This window comes from Pelobates fuscus, chromosome 5, assembly GCF_036172605.1.
Source record: "Pelobates fuscus isolate aPelFus1 chromosome 5, aPelFus1.pri, whole genome shotgun sequence".
Lineage (NCBI taxonomy): Eukaryota > Metazoa > Chordata > Amphibia > Anura > Pelobatidae > Pelobates > Pelobates fuscus.
The window spans coordinates 98740776-98768234 of NC_086321.1; the positions used below are offsets into that span (position 1 = coordinate 98740776).

The 27459-nt window shown below is 40.4% G+C and overlaps 1 protein-coding gene across 3 annotated transcripts in view; it reads right to left on the minus strand.

Annotated features, from left to right (window-relative positions):
- The window catches only part of MCC (MCC regulator of WNT signaling pathway), a 373218-nt gene that overhangs the window by 81523 nt on the left and 264236 nt on the right, over window positions 1-27459 (minus strand). For all 3 annotated transcript variants that reach the window (XM_063454100.1, XM_063454101.1, XM_063454102.1), the window contains 3 exons: window positions 27103-27245; window positions 12023-12186; window positions 10380-10586 (listed from right to left, as the gene is read on the minus strand). In XM_063454100.1, the coding sequence (XP_063310170.1) occupies window positions 10380-10586; window positions 12023-12186; window positions 27103-27245 (514 nt within the window). The remainder of the gene's footprint in view (window positions 1-10379; window positions 10587-12022; window positions 12187-27102; window positions 27246-27459) is intronic.

The following is a 27459-nucleotide window of genomic DNA, read 5'->3' on the forward strand; positions in this document are numbered from 1 at the left end:
TACACTCACTCCCACGTACTCCACATATTCCATACATGTCCTCTTGTAGACACACTCAGGGTTATTCACTTAAACTCTGAATTATAGAAGATTCAACGTGAATGGTAAAATCAAGGCCCTAAAACCAGAACTGTAAAAATTCTAAAACTCAGGTCTTGTCACAGCATTGCTATTTTGCTAATTTGTTAATTTGCTCAAATTCCCAGTAAACAAACACCATGCCTCTTTAGAAGGAATAATTTCTATTAAAATGTGCAAGCACACCTACCTATATACCCAAACTCTAACACATAAAATATTCAAACAAGCAGGATTTAACACATGTTTGCGTAAGGTCTTTTATAGACCAGATTAAGAATGTCATTGGTCCCGAAAGTGTTAATAGAACATATTTCAAGCACAGTTCAGTTTCCAGCTAGTTAGTGCAGGAATGCACTTAGTCTGCGAAGCTATTCAAGCAGGGAGATGCTGGTCAGTCAGATCCTATGCTATTCATCTGTGTACTCGGCACCACCTTTCTACTGCCATTGGTGACAGCTGTCCATTAGAGAAACCTGAAGGGTACCACGTTTTTAAAGGAACATAATAGTGTTAGGAACCTGTATTGCTAAGGTTATAGCGCCCCTGTCCCTAATTATAGTCAGGCCCCCCCAATCCTTTGTTACATTCAGCCCAGCTCCCACCCGGTTTGCCATAAAAATATATTTTAAAAAAAGTTTCTTATTTACCTTTGTTTAGTACCAAGGCTCCTTCTGTGATGTTGGGCCTCGCCACCTCCTAAGACATCAATGAGGCCCAAATTTCTTCCACCAATGGACCAAGCTTTTCATAAGTAATGCTTTCCTATGAGCTTCAACGTCAGGTGACTATAGATTTACTCTGTCGGTGCAGCGGAAGCACCTCTAGTGCTTGTAAGTATGTCAGCCGCTAGAGACATATTTAACCCTTCAACGTAAACATTGCCCCTTCTACAAAACGACAACGTATTACCGTGAAGGGTTAAACATACAGGACGACTGGACATAGACCACTTCATTGACTTGACCTTAGTGGTCCTTTAAATACAAATCTAGAATTATATTTATTGTTTAGTATGAAAACAAACACAGCCTCCATGTGTTAAAATTCACAGTACAATAAGTATAATACTCAAAAAATCTACATATCAGAGATATCAACCTGTGACCACAGGGCCTGGTCTTTGTTTAAGATTAGCAGGTTTGGGTCAGTGTCTGCTCCTACTACGGATAAACTAAACTTCTCACCTATTCCCTATGTACTAACAAATGGATGCACTCCCCCTCCCGCCTCCCCCCTCTCTTTGGACAAATCCAGCACGCAAATGCATTTTCACTGGCCCTCAGAATACAAAATGATGTGTAGCGACAATGGAAAATGTATGCCTACCATTAAAGGAATTAGCATCACAAAGGTCAGCCAATATGAAATGCGTCAACGTCAGGTCTATTCCTCAACTTTATGTCTCGATACTGTGCGTAAAGCATAGGACGTAAACTGATGATGACCTCACACCCCCTGATCTCTCCTCACACACAGAGCCATGTGTGTGGATGGTGGGGAGGTGAGCACCAGCCTGGCACAGTAAGAGGACAAATTCTGGGTATGCTGTTTTAATGAGAGTTTGCCACAGTACAATGAGGGGCTGTGGAGAGACACATGGGGAGTTTGAAAAGGGATAAGAATGGAAAAAAGGAGTAACAGGGAGAAACCCAAGGCATGGGGTAACAAGAAGAGACACAACTGAAAGGGGTGATTGTGAAAAGGTTTGAGAAGGACATGTGGGAGGTGAAGCAGAGGCAACATTGGAGAGGATGAGAGGATATGATAATCTTCAAGGAATTCTACAGATTACATCCAGCAGGCAGACATCCGAAATATCTCTTCCAAAACTGAAGTACCACCTGATTGACATATGGCAGTGCCCCCAGTAAGAATTTCAGTCAGTGATCTGACCTCCTCTCTAAAAAGGTTGTGCATCACGATCCTAAACGGCACATGAGACTTCTACACTAGAAGCAGTAAATACGTCCTTGATGTTTCCCCATCACAGACTACACAAATCTTGTTAAACAGATTGGTAGGAGTCGTACCAAAATAACTCTATTATTCACATCACACATTACCTGGGCTTCCCCTCGACACTGAGCTACAACCACTTGCATTCTGCTGCAATGATGTGTAATTCATATACCTCAACTACAAATACAAAGTACCTGACAGGCAAGATGTATAAATCGTGTTCTACCAAACTGTGCTCAGGATGAGAAATCACACTCACACAGGGAGCTTGTGCTTCCTGTATTAAATCACTTTCACTCATCTCACCCTTACTGTGACCAGGAATATCTGTTAAATAAAATGCAAAATTAAGCGTAGTGCCATTCCGTAACATTCTAAAAATGCATTATATCACACAGATAAGTTTTATTAACACATTCATCGTCTTTTTTTTTTTTTTTTAATTCTTTATTTTTGTAGTGCAAATAAGAGAACAACATGCCTGGGGTACCCCGACGGCAGTCCCCATGCTTTTTCAAAACATTTATAACAATCAGGAGTATGCTAGAGCTTGCACATTTTTTATAATTAGTATTCAGTTGATCAAGATAATTCACAAATTAACTTTTGTGGAGCATAAACGCAACTTAGATAGGTCATATAAAATAGGCAAAACATTGCTAAAAATAATGTTGCTTAGGTGATAGTTAAGATTGGGTTACATGCTGAACAGGGCACAACTGCGATTACTTGTGTCGTGACGGTTTGGTTACTTGCTAGGTACTGCGCAGTTGGCCTCGTGTAGGTGTTAGTCGATTACATAGAAGGTGAACAAGATTATTGTATTGGCCCCAGGGGTCGAGCCAGTTGCGTTTAGGGTGGGTAGATAATGTTCGCAGGAGGCTTGTAAAATAAAGAGGTATACGTTCCGGCAGTTGGTGATAAAATAAAATTATGAGTGATTATGAGTAGGCAGGCTTGTCTAGACTTTGACTAGAGACTACGCTTGATCATAAAAAAATTTAATTCTATCTAGACTAGAGAGGAACGATAGCAAAAGGCAGAGTGGCAAGACTTGACAGTTGTTTATTCCCCCTAGGAGACCCTCCTGTTGGATATTAGCAGACACTCTTTGGTTTAATTATAGTGCCAGGACAATCGGTTTCATGTATATGAGTTGACTAGTCAGGGCAAAGGTTTAACTAATAAACTAAATAATGAGCTGGATTACTAAATGAAATAATAAGTTTTTGGGTGAAGAAAGAGTCAACAGTCCTGAGTCCCACCATGCAGCCTCGCTCAGCCTGCGCCCTCCGTGGGCAGGGTACAGTCCAGTGGTAAGGCAATGTGTTGCTGCTGCCGCGTGTGTTGCGATTGCCAACAGTGAGTGGGCCAATCAAGTCCCATTCTGTCCCTCAGGCTGTGGGTGAGTAGATGGTGGTCTTTCTGCCAGTGTCCTCTGGGGCTTTCTGCATCTGTTATGAGTGTAGCCCTGTCCTGCTGCGTGTCTGCGGGCTGGGTGTTTCATGGTTCTGGGGTTGCTGGGCAGGAGGCTCCTTACGGTGGGTGAGGGGAGGGTGCCTTTTTGTTCCGGGTGTCGGCTCCCTGGGTCTTTGTGCGGGCAGACAACTTCGGGTTGGTCGCTGGTGATAGGTACTGTGGTGCCGCCGCTTATTTGCCGTTTCCCCTCCTCCGTCTCCATCAGCTATGTTGCACATGGTCTCCGCCATCTTAGGTTTGGGCCCTGAGCCTGTGTGATGGGCGGGCGTCGTTGCCGGATCTCCGCTGCCACGCTGTGAGTGCGGCTATGGGGCGGGGACCGGGATCACCCCCCCGGTCCAGAGGGGGGAGGTAACAGGGCCGGGTCCGCGGTGAGACAAAGTGCCGTTCCAGCTCCGTTAGGCAGGATAATGGGGTGGCGGCCGTCCACCCCACTCACTGCCGGCTAAGTTCCCGCTGTGAATCGCGGAGATCTCACCTCCGAGGGACTGAAACTACAGGAGCCAGCCTCTCCTCAGATCCGGTAGCCTTTGTGCGTCGTGGGTCGAAGTGGTAGGTATCTATGATCGCTGTAAAGCTTATATTTCTAGCTTAATTGTTTGTATTTTGCAGGAGCCGAGCTCTCCTGCGACCGTCCATCCTGGCGGCCCGGCCCGGCCCCATTAATCGTCTTTTTACCCATGTGGTCTCAAAACACATCCTAGCATGAAAGAAAAGGCATTTGCATGGAAACTAAAATTCAATCATTATCTTTCTATAATCACTCACAGTGGGCAATTTTCATTGTACAAAATACAGATAATTTAAACAGAATCTCTGAGTTCTGTTAAAGGGATAGCATCAGGTAAATGCTACAGCATGCACACAGCAGAATTAGCAAATCTATACAATGCGTTTGCAAAATTCATAACAGTTGCTATGTGATCAAGTTAAAAATAAAACATGCCTTGTAAGCATCCTCTTAGGCAAATGGAGCTGAACTGCTTTAAAGAAAATAATTCAACTGCAGGCCATATGGAGATGCCACAAATGGGGCATAAATAAAATAAATTTCTCTCCATGTAAACATTTATTAGAAATCTCTTTTTTAGTATATTTAACATTATTTATTACAAGCATTCAGGAAGAAAACACATATAAGGCAACTTAGGTTTAAAGGGTTACTACTCTAATCCTTGCCAACACAGTTTTTGCCTTATTTGGCACTACTAGCTAACCCCCCTCCATCTTTAAAACTTACATCAATACATTAAACTTCCACACCCCCATTTGATGTCATTCCTGCGCTTGCGCGGTCCAATCAAATGCTTCTCACTGGATCATTTCAAAATTGTCAGCAAGTAGGGAGGGAGTCGAGGGGAAGGGAGTCAGGTTTTTTTTTCTTATGATATTAAAAAATATATAACATTTTATGACATTTGCATAATTCCGACAGGAACACGGAGTTGTTACTGGATATGTGAACTGCATGCATGTATTTGCAAATGTACAATTTTTTATTTTACCTGCAAGTTATTTTTGTTATATTGAACAAAAAACAATAAAAATGTTAAATAATAAAAAATATATAACTAAAATATATAACTAACTGGCAATTGAAGGGAGAGGGAGGAAAGATGAAGGTGTGCTCTGCCTGCAAGGGAGAAGATCATTAAATCTGACGACAGAAGTAATTTTGCATAAAATTGACATTTGGTGGGCCGGAACAGAGTTCCAGGCTGCCTTAGTCAAGTGTGCTGGGGGTTGCTGACATTTTCAGATATTTAAATAAATCTATGTTTATACTTTGAATACAAAGACATGACGAGTACTCTAACTTTGTTTGCATTTTGTGGGTATGTGGTTGGCAAATAAAACAGCATTTGATCACAAACCAAATGCTGCCTTTGCTCTGAAAGTAAACCATACGGATAGTTTAATAGCAATAATGTTATACTTCAAGAATGCTTAAACAAGATGGAGGAACACAACTGCAGAATTAATAGGTAGTACTATACCTTTAAGAAAAAAAAAGAAAATGCTTTGAATCCTTTGAGAGATTCGTTATTTAGCTTCAATGAATTTAAGTTGTAGACAATTATAACTTACTTAATTGCAGATTGGTATGCAGTAAGAAAAAGACTTTGCCTTGGTTCCGGTTGCAACAACAAGTCCTTATTTATACGAAATAGTAGTTAGTTGCATAGGAATGTGATTGGATTTGATTGTAGAAATGTGACAATTATTAAGTAGTAACAAAGTTCTTAATTTCTTGATTAGTTGTTAATAAATGGCCCATAGGAATTGATAAGACTTATTTGTAGAATTACAACAAGAATTATGCAGATAATCATTTGATTATTAAGTAAATTGATTAGGAAACAATTAGTGATACTTATGGTTTTCTGTGAGAATCCTAAGGATGAAGTTCTTTAGTAGAATTTGTGAATGACAGATTTTCCAAAATAAACCATGCGAAAAAGGTATGAGATTGGAAAATTTAAGGGAAATCCAAAATCCCTTGAAATATTAAACACATCATTAACAAGCCACGTGTTGCAGGCTTTATGCAGATAATTGAGAACCACATAATGAATAGAATTACCACAACCATTAATTTATTCAAGTAACTATGTTTTCTTTATAAGGGCTAATTTGATCTGATTTGAAAGTGGAATAAAATAGTACCATACTCTCTCTGGTTTGTTAATTATTCCAAAATGCAAACTGATCCACCATGCGTTTCTTGTTAAATCACGATGTTCTCCGTATTACACAGCCTGCATTCTATTGCACACTGGGCACTAGAAGACACATTGGTTAGGCTCACCGCATAGAACGCAGAGCAAATAAGAATGCTGCTGACCGGCGCATTAAATGATGCATGCAGAATGGGTAATATGCCAGGAAAGGTTTCAGCGTCAAGGTAGCAATGATCTGCTGTACTTCAGACAGTCACAACAATCTGTTTGCTGGCTAGAACACATCAGAACTCATGGCGCATAATGAGATGAAACATTCTGCATTCAGGCAGCAAGTTAACGGTCGGCTGCAGCAGAGCAATCAATATTACAGTCAGGATAGCACGTGTTCTAAGACTCTGCAATCCATTTTATGTATTTTATTAATGGCTCTCTGGGTATTTATGTCCTTCCAAGCAGGTTTGTCCAAAATCACTTTCAAAATTTAATTTCTGCAAAACAGACATAAAAGCAGTGCTGTTTCAAAGCAGTTCACTATAATTTAGCCCTCTGATGTACGTGCCTCTGATCTACTCATACTCATATCACGTTATGATCAAAACATAGTCAAAATCATGCTTACATGGTACCGTGTTAGTTTCTCTTGTGTCTGATATGCAATATGCATCACCAAATTGTTACATACCGTGTTCTCCACACATTGCGTCCACTGCCAAACGTCATTCTTGTTCTGATTAAGTCCCCAATAAACTTTTACCACATGCCATGGGTATCCTCCAAATTCCTTCCTATTTGTTAATTATTGCTCAAATTGGCACAGGTTTATAACGAATATGTGAGGCCCACTGGGCTCTGTTTTTTTCTGAAAACTGGAACCCAATTGCAGCAGAACAAGGATCTCTTACAATCACAACCAGAGGCGGCTCTCTAATTCGGCGGTTTAGGCGGGCAACTAAGGCCTCGCGCTGGATCATTTCAAAATTGGCAGCAAGTAGGGAGGGAGTCGAGGGGAAGGGAGTCGGGGATGGTTTCTTATGATTTAAAAAAATATATAACATTTTAGGACATTTGCATAATTCTGACAGGAACACGGAGTTGTTACTGGATATTAACTGCATGCATGCAAATGTACAATTTTTTATTTTACCCGCAAGTTATAACTAAATTATCTGCTGTACTCCAGACAGTTATAACTAAATGATCTTCTTATAACTAAATGATCAGAGCTGCAGACTATGTGTCTCACGAGAATTGGTTACCACAGCAACGCTCTGACATCTCGCGAGATTACATGGTCTGCAGCTCTGCGGAGCTGAGGACCGGGAGCAATGCCCACCGGACCACCAGGGAGCCCACTGGACCACCAGGGAAATTAAGGTAGGCTCTCTCTCACCACCCTCAGCCTCACCACCCCCCCACCCTCAGCCTCACCAACCCCCACGCCACCCTCAGCCTCACCACCACCCCCCTCACCCTCAGCCTCACCAACCCCCACACCACCCTCAGCCTCACCCCCCCACACCACCCCACACCACCCTCAGCCTCACTAACCCCCACACCACCCTCGGAGAATATCCAGATGTCAAATTTAAAGCGGTAAGGTGGAGAGGTAGGGGCAAAGGCGGTTTGAAGGTCAGGGCAGGTAGCAGGAGTCGAAGACAGAGAGAAAGCCAAAATATGGGTTGAAGGTCAGCAGGGCAGGTGACAGGAGTTGTAGTCGGAGAGAAAGCCAAAATATGGGTAACCAGGAAATCCCACAAAAGCTCTAACGACACAAGAGAAGCACGGGTAACAGAGACTAGGCTACAAAACTATGACTGCAGGGTGATAGTAGAATTTAAAGCGATGCACATGACTGGCTTCTTCTCCGAGCAGACGGAGTAAGATGACCTTATAAACTTGCATCCTATAATGGAAATGAATCCCTTGGGCATCATTGTCCTAACTCCCCCATCATACTAGCGGCCATGCCGACACGGTTTTAAGCATGGGGGCCGCCATCTTGGAAAATAAGAGACTGTGTTGGTAGACGGACCAGAGGAGATGGCAGAACGTCGTGCAGGAGTCCTGGAGCCCAGGATCTTGGTCAACCGACCTTGTGAACACTGTGGGCACCCAGGGGAGGTAAGTGACCACCAGCTGCATTGACAGAATGCTGTCAAAACAATACAGAGTAAGGATTGTTCTTTAAGGGTTTTTTTTTTTATTAAAAACAAGGGGGTCAATTTAGCAGTCTGGAGGAAGTTGTCTCATGTATTGTTATAGATGTAAAATAAATAATTTTGCCATTGAGCTATAAAAATAAGACATTTATGTTTTAAAAAAAGGCAAATTGTGTAGAAAACTTTCCAGACACTAAAGGGATTTTCAGAAATTTTCAGGCACTTTCCAGAAATGTTCACATTATATCACTACAATTTATGTACATATAAAAGTCAATACAAGAAGCAAACAATTGGCTAAAGATGGATGGAGAAAAAAAAACTTAACAAAGGGGAATTTAACTTGTGTGAAGTTCTAAGCCAGATACAACAGACAGAAACATCCACATTCTCAACCTTTGAGTTGAAAATCAATACACAGTTACAGTCCCAGCAGAAAGCTTGCAGATCAATCACATTGTTTCTTCCTCTCTCCCATATTTATAATTTCACAAAGAACAAAAATGTACTTCAACAGTATAAAGAATTTTTTTAGGTTGTTGCCAAGGATACAGTAAATTTGCCTGGTGACCCATCTGTTCAAATTCTCCTAATATGCAATTCATAAATACATTTAAATCTTCTTATACAGATTATGTACAAAATATGTGTATCTATCAACAAACACATGCCCCCACCAAAACACTCATGAGATCAGTAGAAGAAAATACCCTTGGGGATATCTAGTATCCACACTTGCGCTTTAGTATATTTTTCTACCCTCATTCTATCTCTTCTCTCCATTTATAAAACTTTGTATAATCTTCTCTCAATCCGATTTCATTTTACTGCCCCTTCCATCTCCTAACTAGCCACAGGTTTTAATAAAAGGACAAGTTTCAACTCTCGTTTCTTATCATTTACCTAACTTACCACAAACGTATCTTCATATAGACATTATTGAGAATAAAAACAATTTTTCTAAAGTAAATATATTTCTAAAATAATAATAGTATTATTTATCATTTTTTATCCCTTTATGGAGCACGTATGGCATTTCGTGTGACAGGTTTTTTGTTTTTTTTTACTTTGGTTGTTTATCCTATTAAGGTGCATAAGAGTAGAAGAATCAGTGAAAACAATATTTGTGGCCTTCCCATGGTGATTTAAAAATGTCTAGAACTTTGTCCCACAGTTGCATTTTATATGTAATCCCTACTATGTGAACAAATTGTATACATCATGTGACATCACACATACACACCCAGTACCACTTGATGTGGTATCACGTCTTCTACATGTCCCCAACAATTAATAAACATATTATGTGTACATTAAATCATATATCATGGAAAGGGAAAGATGTAGTTGTGGATTTATGCTTACTAACAAGGCACCTCTATTGGAAAAAGCCATGTTAGACCTTAACAAAGCATAACAAAACTTTAGTTCTGAAAAAATGCTAATTTTAACCCAGAATCTTCTAAAAAATATATAAATTAGTAATCTCGCTAAACTATAAAACTCTCCCCATTCCCAAACATGTATTAATCAATCAAAAGAGTGCCAATATGTAACATGGGCAACAAGATGAAGGTAAAGTTATATAAATAATAATATGATTACAATTACAATGCTAATAATAGCTTTCACTCTAAATAATACATTGACAAGAATTAATCTCTAAAAAAATCATTTAAGCCAGGGACACAGCTTAGTGGATAGTGCTCCAATTGGCAGTTCGATTGCCTTCAATATAAATTCAGGCTTTCATCGTTCTCTTGACCACAGAAGGAGTACCATTAAGTTGCATGCTAATCTAAGCCTTTTAGTATTTAACTTTAACGAGCATTTATTTTTTATTTTTTTAATATTTGCCATTATTGTTATTTACACACAAAATTATACTTATATCAGTAGTAGTCATAGTGTATAGTTAATTCTGCACCTATGAAAGCCTAACACAAAGCTTAATGTCACACACACCCATTAGAAAAATGTTTCAACAGAAGCATGCATTACGCATAGCAAGCCTTACCCTTCGCCTCAGTCTGTCCCTCTCTTCCCGTATTGCATTCATGGTGGACTTGGTCCGGTTGAGATCTTCCTCTTTGCTGCAAAGCATGGCAGTGAGGCTTTCGTTCTCTTCCCTCAGTCCAGCAAGCTCCTTTTCCCAACGCGACCTCTCCTCTGCGAGGTTTGGGTACAGCTCACGCCCCAAGACACCTTCAATTTCTTCTACTGTCTGCAAAAGCAAACAAAATTATAGGAATAATAGGACAATGCTTCTCACAAATTAACCAAAGACAATGCATGTTGTTAACTAAATTATTTTATAAAAAGTCTAGAACAGTGGTTCCCAAACTTTTTAGGTTCAAGGCACCCTTAATATTTAAATATTTTTCCAAGGCACCCCAAGTCAAAACAATTTTATAGGTTGTATGTACAGCGCTGCAGCATATACTAGGCCCCTAATCTTGGGAGTGGCACTGGTAGATTATTAAAAGAAACAATCCAGGCACATTAACCACTACATTACGTTGTAGTGGTTATGGTGCCAGTAGTGCGGTAGTGCCCCCCCCAGGGTAAGTAGTCAAACTGTTTAGGATAGGGGCTGTAGTGTGTGTGGGGTGCAATATGTGCGTGTGAGTGGTAGAGTGTCTGCGTGAGGGTTGCAGTGTGTGTGTGTGTGTGTGCGCGTGTACAGGGGTGCAGTGTGCGTGTGGGCAGTCCTCCAGAGCCGGCAGGGGAGTGCACAGTTCCCAGTGCTATAATTATAGCACAGGGAAAATATCTTGCGGCTCCCCTGTGTGCCGGTTGCGGCGCCACACAGTTTGTGAGTCACTAGTCTAGAACACAAATATGCAACATGGACCTTTTATAACAAACAGAAAATGACAGAACATATTTGATGTAGATTTCTATAAATTAAAAGAACACTATAGGGTCAAAAACTGAAACGTATATTCCTGACCACGTAGTGTAAAAAAACACTATTTAGCTCCCTGGCTCCCCCTTACAACCATTAGATACAGTAAAAACTCAACTTTATGCCAGGCCCTCGCAGGACCATCGATCCTGGATTGGCTTAGATTATCAATTTTGAGGACCTCCGCCAAGGAGGCGGGCCGAATGTCAACCTGGCCAATCAACTTCTCCTCATAGATATGCATTGAATCAATGAATCTCTATGGGGAACATTCAGCATCTACATGCAGAGCGTGGAGACGCTGAGCATCAGTACACCGACCCAGGAAGCACCTGTAGTGGCCATCTGAGTGACTGGCACTGGAGGTGTCCCTGGGCAGCGTTTTTTCTCTGAAAAGGCAGTGTTTACAGCAAAATGCTGCAGGGACTGACCATACGCACCAGAACAACTACAGCTTAATGACTACAGTGTCCCTTCAAGAGTTCTAATCAACACAAATCAACACATAAAAAACACCTAAATAAAGTAAACAAGTAAAAAGTTAATTAATCAAAAATACAAAGTTTAAACTGTTCAATTATATTCATACTCAAGTTAATCAATTGTTCAGATATATAATATTTTTTGTTCAAATATCGGAGGGGGTTTTCCAATCGTATTACCAATTACATGTATTTGAGACCTAGGGCTGCTTGTCATACGGTTTTGATGACAATAGGTATATCATGATTTATAGTAACTTTTATGTGCACCTTAATAGCAAGATCACAGTGCTCACTGGCAGTAGTGAGCTGTTCGATGTGTCTATCCACATCAGCTACGGACAAATTACAGCTGCTTTTCTTTCTCCCGCAGACAACATTCTCAAGGCCGGTGAGCACTCTCTGCAGCTCGGAGTTCAGATCGCTGCAGGTGTCTGCAAAACAAGAGACAGGTAAGATACAGTGTTCTGTCACCTTCATAATACAATTTGATAAATGTAAACAATGCAATTTCTTACAGCTGAGTGCCCCCGTACAACTGCTGGACCGAATGAAAAGTGATGAAACTATACATTTATAACTCAGGAGAGCCAAAATAACTCAAATTCATACAAAATGTAATCGTGCTTGTGTCTGTTTTTATTATTAAACAGTAGTTTCAAGAATTAAGCATTACAATAAAGAATATATATTTATATACAGGTATAAAATTAAACAGCCTGAAGATTCATGGTAATATTTATGTACTGTTCATAAAAAATATTCATTAAAAAAAACTTTTTTTTAAAAAAGCACACACCTATCTTTAAATTATGTGTTAAATTATCACTTTATGAAAAAAAATCTTTTTGTATCTTTATATTTTCTATCATCGCTTTATGAAAAAACGAATGCTGAGAGTTGTGATGTTCTATAAGTGTGCAATATATTACTGGTAGGTAAACCTGGGGTTATGGGAGGGGTACACTTGTTTCATTGATTGGCTTCATTCTAAGGTTTAGATGCCTTTTGTTAGCAGTTATCACTACGGACACTGCCTTCGTGTTTATTCACATATCATACACTACATTTTCTGTAGGTACAATTAATTATTTAATTAATTTCACCTTTTATTGTTCCCTAGACATCATTTATACTGCATGCTTTGACACAATACACTCACTAAAATATTGTTTTGTGTATTATAGAAACCAGGTACAGTTCAATTATGAATGAGCTGCATATCTCACAACCTTGGTAGGTATGAAATTGGGATGGGTGAACAGGCCTTCTAGAGGACAATTTGCACAAGTGACAACCAAAATGGTCAAAACTGCCCATGAAGTGTGCGTTAAGCACACATCAGGCTTACTAACATTTTGTTTGTATTCCTAATGCTATTGTGTTCCTTTTAGCATATGTTACAGATCTGCACTTTAGGCATTGCAGTGATAAGTTAATCATGTCTAACAGTTTAGACTCCACCAATCAAATTAAGAGTCTCCTGATTGGTGAAATAATCAATGATAGAGTATCTAAATGTTTGCTAAAATAAATAAATTAGAAACCTGTAAAGCAATATTTTTTTTGTTTGTTTATTATGCATATACATGGTATTTATAAAATGAATTTTATAGATCAAACATTAACAAAAAGGGGGGTGATGACCAGTATAGAATGTTCCTTTAAGCAGGAGTTAGCATATGTATTTAAAAACACACAGTAAAGTAGTGTGACACACTAGGAGCACTTTGTTCATATGATTACAGCATTATTAAACCTATAAAAAAAAAAAGGGATGCTGTGTATAAAAGGATGTAGAGTTGAGTAGTATTGTAATGCTTAGAAGGACTTAAAGGACCACTCTAGGCACCCAGACCACTTCAGCTTAATGAAGTGGTCTGGGTGCCAGGTCCTTCTAGGATTAACCCATTTTTTCCTAAACATAGCAGTTTCAGAGAAACTGCTATGTTTGTGAATGGGTTAAGCCTTCCCCTATTTCCTCTAGTGGCTGTCTCACTGACAGCCGCTAGAGGCGCTTGCGTGATTCTCACTGTGATTTTCACAGTGAGAGCACGCAAGCGTCCATAGGAAAGCATTATGAATGCTTTCCTATGTGACCGGCTGAATGCGCGTGCAGCTCGTGCCGCGCATGCGCATTCAGCCGACGGGGAGGAGAAGAGGAGGATCGGAGGAGGAGAGCTCTCCGCCCACCGCTGGAAAAAGGTAAGTTTTTACCCCTTTCCCCTTTCCAGAGCCGGGCGGGAGTGGGACCCTGAGGGTGGGGGCACCCTCAGGGCACTCTAGTGCCAGGAAAACGAGTATGTTTTCCTGGCACTAGAGTGGTCCTTTAAGTCCAAGTCCTAAGTCCAATTAAAGTTAGTCTAACGCTAAGTAACTTCCCCTGCAACATTTTCATTTTGCTAATCATATCTTTTAAACATTGCATTTGCTTCTGGATTTATATATATATATATTTATTTATTTTGGAGTTGGTTTATTGAAGCTGTGATGTCATTTAGCCACCCTATTTATTGGTGATATTTAAAACATGTTTTTTGTTAATAGTTGCAGTTTAAATGTATACGATTCACCATAAGATTTTGCCACATTAATACAATTGTAGATCCCTTTAGAGACGCCAGCACTAGGCCCTCGCTAATGAAAATGTGTGGATGTAACGATTTCCTTTGATGATGTCCATGCATTGTACAAGCTGCCTCTCCTTTCTTACCTTTCTCAATATAGTCAAGGTGCCTGGGGAAAGGAGGAGGAGGGATACACTTGTTATATAATGTATCTTCATCAGATACAAGACATTCAAAGAACAAGGTAAAGGTTTCCTTCTGAACCTGATGATTCAGAATACTAAGAAGACAATCAATGCTGTTAAGTTATCCCCTGAAGCAGAAACAGTCAGCGGCTGACGTCTGGGAGTTCATTTGTGAGAGTCCATTGTATGCACTTGCTTACTTTCTCCAGTGAGAGAAAAGAGCAATAATAAAGTCACTGTACATAGAGCACACTTTAAAAAAACAAAAAAAAACACGATAACATGATTTTTCTAAATGTACTCACAGCCAGCCAGTTACGGTACATTACCAGTTCTATCCAAATATATACCTCTTATGGGCTAGTGTAGCAACATGGCCGCTACCTGTAGAGTTCTCTTGGAAATCTTTCCAAAGCACATCAGAAGTTTGCTACAGAGTGATTCAAAAGGAACAACTAGCCACAATTGTAAACTACTGCAGCCTTATCACTTCAAAGTGATTATCTTTTATTCACAAAACACATTTTCATCTATGGCTTTATAAGAGCAGCAGTGAATGTAATCTTCAGTAATAGCTCCCATTACAGCCCAAACAAATACCTTTATTATAGACTATTAAAGTGAAACTTCAGGGGCAGGGCCTGATCGCTGAACTGAGCGGTTGCAGGATAGAGCTACTCCCGCTTTAATAGACAAAATTACGGTAAATCAGCCACGAACGGCAATCAACTGACTCAAAAGTGTCACTAATGGAGAGGTAAAACCGAGGGGCACATGCAGACACCAAATAAGCAGCCCAACCGGCAAAATTTAATGGAGGGACACCTGCGGCCTACAAGCATGGGCGGCATGGGGGAGGCTGCCGCTCCTCCGCAGCCCGCTACGGCTGAAAACGGGTCCATGAGCCTTCGTCCCCCCCCTCCCCCATGGACCGTTGGGGGTTATCCCGGTCCCAGGAGTGCCCACCCGGGTCACGGGACGGCAACCTCAGATGAAGCTTCAACCCCAAAATGGTGGTGAAAGCCACTGGAACACCCGACCCAATAAAGGGACATGACACTCTGGCACGGCTAAATGCCATATTTGCAGCCGTTGGAGCAAACGTTAAGAACACCAAGCCATGACACAAGCCCCAGAAGTGTACGCACTGCCACTCACATGCTCCTGCCATCAAGGCACATCCTATAGAATGAAGCGAGCACGAAAATGGCGCCATTGAAAACAACTCTACCCGCCAGCAAGCAAGCTCACACTGAGGCACCATGATGTGGTCATCTCCGCACGCAAGTACAAGCTAACCCCAACCAAACACACCTCCCGGCGTCGCAGCGATGATGGCTCTGCAAGGAGCCTGCACCCCTTCCAGCACAGTACCGGGACGGCACCGAGGAGCACACAGCAGGCCCTGAAAAGCACACCTGTGCAATAATCATGCTGTCTAATCAGCATCTTGATATGCCACACTTGTGAGGTGGATGGATTATCTCGGCAAAGGAGAAGTGCTCACTAACACAGATTTAGACAGATTTGTGAACAATATTTGAGAGAAATAGGCCTTTCGTGTACATAGAAAAAGTCTTTGATCTTTGAGTTCAGCTCATGAAAAATGGGGGCAAAAACAAAAGTGTTGCGTTTATAATTTTGTTCAGTGTAGTTTCTAAATTTCGTCCTGAGTTTAGAAATACCCAATGTTAACATGTTCTTAGCTTGTTTTGGAAAGTTATAGGTAAATAAGGTCAAGTAGCATGTTGCTATTTCCAAACCATTTTTTTTCTTCAAAATGAATGCAAGTTACATTGTAACACTGCTATCTGTCAGGAATCCCTGAATAACCCTTCACATGTATATATTTTTTTAAAACAAGACAACCTAAGTTATTAAGCAACTCAAAGTGTGTGTCAAAAAGGCCAAGAAAAAGTTTACTACTACTAGGCTTGGTACTAAATAGCGAAATAAATTATCCCACACTAAGGTTCAAAACTGGCATTTTTTGAAATATCTAAAAATTAACTCCAGGTCTGGTTAGACACTGCTCTTCGGCCCAATAGTTGGGCTAAGATGAGCTGTTGTCCCCCCAAAACCCTCAGTCAAGAGAAAAGAAAGTCACCGGACTTGTACTGGTAAACAGGGGGTAACCCTAATGGTAATTGAAAATATAGGAAAAACTAATTCTCCAACCCAGGCACCCAAATGTGCCGTGCTGAGAAAAATAAGTACAACCCTATAGAAATGTACTAATAAATCCAAAATATATACAAATTATTTATTGATAAAGCTAAAAACCATAGCCTACTTACTAATAGGCAATCTAGGTGGGTAGGTACTATAGCCTTTTGAAATACCCTGGGGTGTCTACTTTAAAAAAAATGGTAGACCTTTGTGGGGGAAGTTTAAATAAGCAATCTGCTACTACACCCCAAAATGAGACATAAACATATCATATGACATATTACAGAAAAAAAATGACATATTAAGGCCCAATATATATGCCATATGAAATACCCAGTAGTGTCTACTTTCAGAAATAGTAGGCCTTTGTGCAGTTATTGAAACAGTCAAACTGCTAGAATGCCCCAAATTGAAACATAGGCCCTTCAAATCCGTCTCTCAAAATTCTACTTTAAAAACAGAAATGCTCAGGTATCCTATATGGCACTGTAGCATAACGAAATAGTGTCAAAAGCATACATTGGGGGTATTTACTCAGAAGAGTTCGCCGAGTATAATTTGGGGTGTTTGATAATGGTGGAACATACCAAATATACAATATGCCCAGCACAAATGTAATGCTTAAGTAAAAAATTCAAAAAATATATATATATATATATTTTTTTTTTTTTTAAATTCTTTATTTTTGTTGTGCATAAGCTATTAACAATCGGTTGAGAGGTACCCCAACGGCATTCCTCCAACGCATAGTAAACAGTTTAACAGAGAGGTACATGCAATATCTAGCACAAATTTTATGTTTAAAGGTAGTTGAGCAGAAACACGATAGAGAGTAAGCTTTGTTAACATTAAGTTTTGTGTCGCATCCAATAAAATCATTAACAACAGCGTTAATCTAGGTTATGAAAATACATATCTGGCTTACAGTTTCACAACGGCACAGACAAACGGTTATACTCGTGGTTTAACATTAGTTAGGTATTGGAGGGTGCTGCGCATTTTCTTCTATATACATTAATATCGCTTTGTCCTATATTTATTCCTGCGCCGTATATCAGTAGTGAGATGCAAGGTTAGTTAAGGCAGATAACATAAAAACATAAGTGGCCTAAGGTGGCATGGATTAACCAGGGACCGCGACCATAGGTTAGTGCGGCGTGACATAGGCTTATAATTCTAACTCAGCTTAGGTGGGCGGTTATACGTTTGGGGTTGTGTTAGCTAGGCCTTAGATGATATTAAAGGTCGCACAAGACTGATATTTTACGAGCTTATCTGAACAGTTGGTTCGAACGAGTAAGGTTATATAGATTAACATAGACTGGAACAACATAGTGATGTTGGTTGCTTAAGGCTGCTAGGCCATTCCCGTTAATGTGGGTATGGTGTGGTAATTTGTTGCGTGGGATGGCAGTATTCTGTGACATTACAGTGCTAGGTGCAAAGTATCGCTTAGATATGGTGTGCTGTGAGATTGTAGGCCATGAAACATTGTGTAATAAACGACATTGCTGAAACTTGCCTATGATGCATCATAACATCACTTTTCACACCAACCATGGGCGGCCTGGGGTAGAGCCAAACATTATTTAAAGTAAAACCGCTGGGAGCAAATGTAATCACAAAAGTCCTGAGGAGCACGGATTAGTGCTGATAGTAGTCTCCCTTATATGCACTGGGCATCAGAGTCTGGGTGCTTTGCTGTTATGCTAGCATGAAACAGTCCAGGCTGAGAATACCTGTGGGGGGCAGTGTGTTGGGTGCTTCAGCCGATGCCTATTGCCGGTAAGAGCTGGGCTTTTTCATTCTGGGTCTCTCCCTTGTCGCCCCCTAGCTTGCTAACGTTGTTTCGGTAGTCGGCTCCGGCGGTGTTTAGTAGCGCCATCTGCTGCACAGTCGCTCGGGTCGTCTTGATCTGTGTGTGGGGTCGGTGTAAGCTGTGCTGTACGCCATGATTTTGATCATTCTCGGGGGATCCGTTGGCGGACGCGTCGGCGAGCCTGTCGCTTTGCTGTGTGCCTTTCAAGGTGAGTAGCTGTCGCTTCGTCCTTCTTCCCATGCGTGGTTAGTATAGTGAGCCGTATTATGTGTTTCCCATGCCTGTGCTTCCAGTCTATCTCGAGGTTGCAGGGTTTGGTGCTTGGCGGCCATCTTGGGCCCGACATGCGGTCTGCAGTACGGGCAGGAGACTTCAGGGTGCAGGCTTGTTGGTTTGGGTCGAGGGTGTAGACCGGGATCACCCCCCCGGTCCATAGGGGGGGGAACGGGGCCGGTATCCCCACGGGTCCGACTCTAAGCCCCGAACAGTATGCGGCAGGGCAGCGGCCGTCCGCCCCGCTCGCCTCCGGAGTAGGCCTTAAGAGAGTCGGGCAGGATTCCTCTTCCAGGGGACTGTAGCCTGTTGGGCCAGCCTCACCCTGGATCTCAGGGCTTTCTGCCCGTCTAGGGCCACCGCTGCCGGCCGGTTTTGAGCCAAATTTCGTAGATAATTAGCTGTTTCTTATGGTATGTTGCAGGAGCTGGTCTCGCATGCGACCAGCCAGCTCGGCGGTCCGGCCCCGCCCCCTCAAAAAATATTTTAACACAAAGTTTGACATATAACGGTAAACAAACGACATGTTAAGGCACAATATATGCCAAATGAGAGCCTGAAGTGTCTACTTTCACGAATGGAAGGCTTTTGTGTGTTCATTTGAACAAACAAACTACTATAATGCCCCCAAATAAGACATAGGTCCATCAATTCCATCTTTGAATCTTCTAACTGTAGAAACTGAAAAAGTCTTCCTCTTATATGTAATTGTAGCTTCCCAAAATATTGGCAAAGACATACAATGGGGGTAATGTTATACTCAGCAGATGTAACTGAACACAATATGGGATTTTGACCAGGAATAGCATACAGCAGGTTTACAAAATACACATAAAAAAACTTGTTATATGTGTGTATGTCAAAAAACAGAAAAAACTAAATTTTACTCCAATATTTAGCAGAGATTGGAGGTGAAATGGCTCCAAGAAAAGTATCAAAATACCCTTAGATAAATAGCCTGTGATATCTACTTTACATAAATATATACTTTTGTGTAGCAATTTTGTTTTCCGTGACGTTTACTAAACCTACAAATCAAACATACCAACTTCTAAAATCGTTTCACATTAAAATTTTATTTTACTCCTTGTATTTTGTGACCTGTAACTTTCAAAATAAGCTAAAATCCCACACATACTATGCACTTTGTAAATCAAGACACATTAATTTACTTTCAATTACTTTTCCCAACTTGGACATATTATGCACATGGTATTATTGCCAAAACTGTGAGAAAAAAAAATGGTTTTGTTTATGTTTTTTTCCATTTGTAATTTTTTTTTTTTTTTAAATAAAAAATTAGATTTTATGGGTGTATATGTCACATCAAATTAAAGCCCATTTTGTCCTTTAAAAAAGATATATAATATGTATTGATGCAATAAATGAGAGAGATGCAAATTGCAGTTGAACACAAACAGCAAAAAAATGCAAAAATAGCTTGTGTCCTTAAGGGTATGTCAAGCTTCTGAAGCTGCGTCCTTAATGGGTTAAAACTTATTAAGTACTGTGTTTTTTGCCCTCATATAATACAGTTGTTTAGGGCAGCATCTTGTTTATAAGAGGTAACAGTTTTAAGCCAGTCGTATAATTTCCAATTACCTTTAAAATTAAATAAACGTTTTCCGTGTAGAAAAGAGAAAGGGACACAAGGAAAAAGGATGGACTGCCCTTGGGTCTCCAAAACATAAAGAGGATATGTAGCATTGCTAATTGCCATATCAAAAGCATTATTTTATTCCTGCTCCGGAAATTTTAATTAAAAATGTACACTGTCATTCTGAATGGTTTTTAAGTGAATTATATGGGTTCAAATACTATTCATGCCAATAGATCTCATTAGCTTAACTGTTCAGCGGCAGCAAAACTACACATATATTTCCCAGACACTGCTCATGCACAAAAGAGAAAAAACAATAAATGTCTTTAAAATAATTCCCTTTGCTGATATAATATGTATGAAGACAGGTGGAGCTGTTAAGCCGACCTTGTATCGTACACAGTATAGACAACGGCATCCTAGTCATCAGATGCTTCCCACTGATCATACAGTGTCTCAAACTATAGTTGTGTGCAGTGTTGAGATGGATGTACACATTACGGTGTACTGGTCTGGTGTACTTGCTTATCAAGGTTATTTTTAGTAGTCTAAGACTTAAAACTGTATTTTTGACTTAAAACCGTATTTTTGTTTTGGTGTTGTCCCTTGTATTTTGTATACTTCCTAACTTCAGCAGGTACATATATAGATAGATAATGGCTAATAACCATTCTTATTGTAGCTGGGAAATTAGAAACCGATAACATTTTTTTTTTTTTTAAATCAACACCAATGAATTTTTCATACACGTAAAGGCATTCTTTGTGGTTGACAGAGGGGATAAATACCATCCTACTCCCCCTTTAGCCTTGCATTCGGATCATTTGTCCCGCCACCTAGATCACCTAGTAATTCCATTTTATTAGGTAAGTTATCTTTAAGTCTTACCAGTCATATTAATATTTGTCATACCACCAAATAGTTTCCGCAATTTGCACCATCCTTACTCTACTTACATAATTGCATGGCACTGTAGACCTCAAACTCGGACTGATAGAGATCAGGCCAAGTATGTGTGAAGCTAAATTCAGTATATGTTCCGTTACTCAAAACTCAGTACTGATCGTACAATGCAAAGTATTTTAATGCACCATCATGTTCTTTGACATATTTGCTGCTTAATGAATAAGAACATACAGTGATACCTCGGTTCACGAACTTAATTCGTGAACTGACTCTGGTCGCGAACCGAATTGGTCGTGAACCGAGGCACATTTTCCCATAGGGTTCAATGTAAATCCGGTTAATCCGTGCTGACTTTTTTTGGGGGGTTTTTGAAGCCCAAAAATATGAAACAAATGACAATACACATTAGTAAAGTACAGTATACTGTAGTTATTTATTAAGAGAGGACAGTAAGGTGGGAGGCAGTTATTGTTTGGGGGGAGAGTCCCCCTCCATAAGGACATCAGGGAGATCTTCTTCAGGGGTTTCCTCTCTCCTTTGTCTCCTAGCTGCAGGCTCAGTTTGTCTGAAAAATCTGTCCAATGTCACTTGTCTCTTTCTGCGCTGCATAACCCTCCGGAAATGAGAGACCACATTATCATTCATGAGATTTAACACTCTGTTTGTGACAGTAATGTTGGGGTGGTGCTTTTCAAAGAAATCATGGCACTCATTCCATTTTTGCATAATGGATTTTATGGCATCACTGCTAACCTCCTCCCTTTCTTCTTCCTCCTCAGTGGAATGCTCCTCAAGAAGTGCCTTCTGCTGCTCACTGTGGAGTTCATAAAGTTCTTCCGTGGTCAGCTCCTCCCTATGTTCCTCAACAAGCTCTTCCACATCAGCACCATCAACGTCCAGACCCATATTCTTGCCCATGGACACAATTTCCTCCACTACCTCTGCATCAGACCCTTCTAAGTCATGTTCACGTTCAGCGACACATTCTGGCCACAGTTTCCTCCAGGCTGAATTTAGGGTTCGGGAAGTGACCTCTTCCCAGGCTTTGTCAATGAGGTTAATGCAGTGGACAACATTGAAATGTTTCTTCCAGAATTCTTTCAAAGTCAAGGATGTCTCTTTAGTGACATTAAAACACCTAGTGAAGAGCGCCTTTGTGTACAGCTTCTTAAAGTTGCAGATGACTTGCTGGTCCATGGGCTGCAGAAGTGGTGTTGTGTTGGGGGGGAGGAACTTTACCTTGATGAAGTCATACTCAGCATCCATATCATCCACCAAGGCTGGAGGGTGTGCTGGGGCATTGTCCATCAGAAGAAGGCACCTTTCAGGCAGCTGGTTATCAGAAAGATATTTTCTGACGGTGGGTGCAAACACCTCGTGCAGCCATTCCATAAACAATTGCCTTGTGACCCAAGCTTTGGCATTGGCTCTCCACATGACGGGCAGTCTGGCCTTGTTCACATTTTGTTCCCTAAATGCACGAGGGGTCTGAGAATGGTACACCAGTAGTGGTTTAATTTTCAGATCGGCGCTTGCGTTGGCACACAGCAAAAGGGTCAATCTGTCCTTCATGGGCTTGTGCCCTGGTAGGGCCTTTTCCTCCTGTGTGATATAGGTTCTGTTCGGCATTTTTTTCCAGAAGAGCCCTGTTTCATCACAGTTGAACACTTGTTGAGGGACGTATCCTTCTGTCTTCATGAATTCTGCAAATTCTAACTTGTAAGCTTCTGCTGCGGCCTTGTCAGAACTGGAAGCCTCACCATGTCTAATCACACTGTGGATGCCAGTTCTCCTGCGGAATTTTTCAAACCACCCTCTACTGGCTTTAAATTCGTCACTTGCTGCACTTGTAGAGGGGCTTCTTTGCTGTAAATCACTGTGCAATTTCCTGGCTTTCTCACAGATCATAGCTTCACTTACACTATCACCTGCCAGCTGTTTCTCATTCAACCACACCAACAAAAGTTTTTCCACCTCTTCCAGCACTTGTGTCCTCTGCTTGGTTAACATTGTTACTCCTTTTGCAACATCAGCTCCTTTGATGGCGGCTTTGTTTTTCAGAATAGTCGAAATTGTTGACTTTGCCATCTTGTACTCCGAAGCCAGATCAGTCACACGAATACCACGGTCATGCTTTTCTATAATTTCCTTCTTCAGCTCAATGGTTATTTTCTTCACAACCTTGCTGTCACCTTTACTACTGCTGTGCACTTTCTTTTTGCCACCATGCTTGCGCTGCACATTCTTGTCACTTGCATTTCCACTTTGCACATTGTCACCTGCATTTCCACTTCGCACATTGTCACTTGCATTTCCACTTTGCACATTGTCACTTGCATTTCCACTTTGCACATTGTCACTTGCATTTCCACTTTGCACATTGTCAACTGCATTTCCACTTTGCACATTGTCAACTGCATTTCCACTTTGCACATTGTCACTTGCATTTCCACTTTGCACATTGTCACTTGCATTTCCACTTTGCACATTGTCACCTGCATTGCTGTTCTTGTCACCTTTATTGCTGCTCCGCACTTTCTTCTTTCCACTATGCTTCTTGGGAGCCATATTGGGTGTCCAGTGAACTGTACAGTATGTACTGTATGGGATAAAATACAGTATAATCACTTATAATGCTTGCAGAGTACAGTACTTCTTTCTGTGTACTGTATGTACTGTATGTGATAAAATACAGTATAATCACTTACTGTACTGTATAATGCTTGCAGAGTACTTCTTTCTGTGTACAGTATGTACTGTATGTGATAAAATACAGTATAATCACTTATAATGCTTGCAGAGTACTTCTTTCTGTGTCTCTTATTCTTGCTTCTTCTCTCCACGGTCTTCCTACAGGAAGTCCCGACCATGTGACAGCCTGAAATTAGCATTAAAATGGCCGCGGCTTGCGTTCGTGAACCGAGGCGGAGTTCGTGAACCGGAGCATATTTTTACGAACTTTTCTGTTCGTGAACCGAGTTGTTCGTGAACAGAAGCGTTCGTGAACCGAGGTATCACTGTAATTCATTGAAGCTCGAGGTCTGGTTTCTACATTCCTCTTCTGATTCCTCACATGCCAAGAAAGGCATCTGATCGCCTCCTGTGCCCTTTGCATTCTTGCTGTCCCGTGAAAGATTCAGACCAGCCTTCCTTTGGTCAATATGTATTAAGCAAGGGTCTTTTTATAGCATCAACTTTACTGTCACTTCTTCACATCTTTTAAAGATATCATGCTGCTGACTCTTCCTGAACCCGAAGCAGGGTGGCCACACAAACAATTTAGAACTTTAAAGAAGATTAAAAACGTCAATTCTTTTGCCAAACTACATTACAGCAAAACGGTACATGAGGAGGCTTAATTTGTAACAAGCCAGATTAAACACCAAAGGTACACCGATGGACAACTGATAAAAAAAACAACAACATTATTAATTCTTTAGAACAAATACCAGTTGAAATGGGCATTGAACATGAAATATTTCAGAATATCTACAAAAGAATGCCGATATACATCTCCTTCATCTAATAAGCTGGGAAGGGAAATAGGCATCATCGATTCATTTTGCTTATCTTGAGTCTTAGAATAATTCAAGGATTACATTTCTCAACAAATATCATGCCTGTGTGTTACCACTGTGATATATTGAGATGGTTCTTTTTTTCTTTTTAAGAAAAAAAAAAAAAAAAAAATTCATAAAAATAACATAGGCTTGTTTTATCTTTTCATTATAGATCTGATTACAGGAAAACAGCGAAGTACCTATGTCACTTGGCACCTGGGGATGATATGTATGTAACCCCCTCCTCTCCCCCCACCCCACCTAATTTAAATGTTCTCTTATATTGCCCTTTCGCCTGCATGTGTACCTCTTATGCATCTCTTAACCTTCCTTTATCTCTCTTACCTTTTTTCTCCCTCAACAAACATACACAATGGCATGCATACATGAAAAGAGATGCAATCATACATGCACAATTATACATACACAGTCAAATACACATGGTTACACAGTCAGACCCAAAAAGGCAAATACACACAGTCACACAGGGAACCGGGTACTCCTGGCATTATAAGCACTACAGCAGGCAGCACTGGTTATGATGATTGGGATAACACTTTAAGTTGTGGAACTAAGTCCACTTGAGGTAGGCAGATAAAAGCACATTCTAAAAGAGAATTGAAAGAAGATTTGCATTTTTAGAAATGGAAACAGAACAAAAACTGAAGGGAGATCTGGGAAGTTAATGTTACTTAGGTTGGGGATTATTGTAGTGAAACATTTATCATAAGTGGATGAAACTTTTGCCACCTGTGCGATGATGTCTTCATAACAGCCAGCTGGTAAAGTTTAGAATACACGATGAAGAGTCTCCAGTGGGTTTTAGGGCTCCAATGTGAGATATTTCTTGATGGTCTGACTCTGAACAAATTGTAACATAGCATGTTTTGTCATAAATCAAGTATGTGCCTTTGGCAGCTTTTCATACAGAAGAAAGTACCGCATTTATTTTATAAGATTTTGTTGGTTTTATGACTATTTTGTTCAGAGAAAAACATTGAAAGAATTGATTAGGGACTATAGTAACAAAATATTTCATGTGAGAAATTAATTTATGAGCAGTTTGTATGTTGTAGTTGGTTAAAAATAAATATATATTATTCATGGTAAAAATGGGGCAATTCTAATAAATGCTTAGCTATATTTCCTTGTGATTTCCGGTCATGTAGAGTGGATACCTGCCAACGCCAAGCCCAAAGAAAAACATCCCATGTTTCCTCACCCTCTTCCCCCCACCCCCTCCTTTTTGAACTTTTTATCGCTGTCTTGTGAGAAGAAAAGAGCACCTTCCCAATTGTTATGACTGCTGCTTCTATGTAAGGAAAAAAGTGCATCCTAGTAATAATCTAAGAGATGGGAAATATACGGCAGTATAATGAGATAGATTGGTATGTGAAATTTGGGGCCACCAAAACAGCTTTTCTTTTATGACTTTGCAATGGACACGCTATTAGGTCATAAATGGAGATGAGTTTGCCAGTTTAGTGGAAGATGATTGCTTCCCTGATTTGTAGGATGATTGAGTACCATTTATGTTACGTGTGAATGTTAGCGCCAGCACATCAAGTTTAGAGCAGGGATAGGCAACCTTTGGTACCCCAGATGTTGTGGCCTGCATCTCTCGATGCTTTGCCAGCATTATCACTATAAGAGCATTATGGCAGATGTAGTGCAAAACATCTGGAGGGCTGAAGGTTGCAAACCCCTGGTTTAGAAGTATGTAGCTTTACCTAGGTGTTCTGGAACGCAGTGAAAAGTGGAAAACTGAGGGGGGAGGGGGGGGGGGGAATTAACATACTTTATAGGAGATAATAAGGAGTGTAAGCAAGATAATTATGAATTACTTTAATTAATAAAGTCACATTTTTATACTATTTCTTACTCTATCCCTTTTATATTCCCAGTGATCTATGTGCATAAAAGCTTTGTGTTATGAGAAGTCTTTTCCATTGCTAAGATATATAAACACACCCTGTTTAACAATAAGTGGTCACATATAAATGGCACAGGTAACTCTAAAGCTTCATTATTCTATAAAGAAGTAGCTTTTAATGGTAGATGTAGATAATGAGAATCAATTACAAAAATCTTGGTCTACTAAAAGGGTATAATTCAATAGGAGATAAGGATGTTAGTGTCTTAAAATAAATGAAAGCAAAGCAAATAAGACCTGTACTTAATCTCACACTCCTCTTGCTTTCTAGATTTCCAAAAAAACAAAACGGAGATCAAAATCAGTTTGCAGGTTCCAAATGTAATGCCTCTACTTACCCATATCAGCAGTGACCATAGTGGACTGATTCTCTTGTACGGAAACAGAAGTCTGGTCTTGGTCCACACTGCGAGAGTCGTCATTGGTCTCTAGCTGGCTGTGACTGTGCTCTGAGCGCAGCTCCGAATATTCATCTTCCTCCCTGCGGGTAACAACAAGACTTCCATCAGACCGCATCCCTTACAGAGGGTAGCCTGGGCACACGCCACACAGAAATATAATCGTACACGATATTCCACCAAAGTGTTACAATGTATTGCAGAGAAAAAAATTAAAATACTTATAAAACAAAGTATTACTGTAATGTTATTTTATTTTCCAATTTAATTAATATTTAAAGTAAAATAATGAAAGAG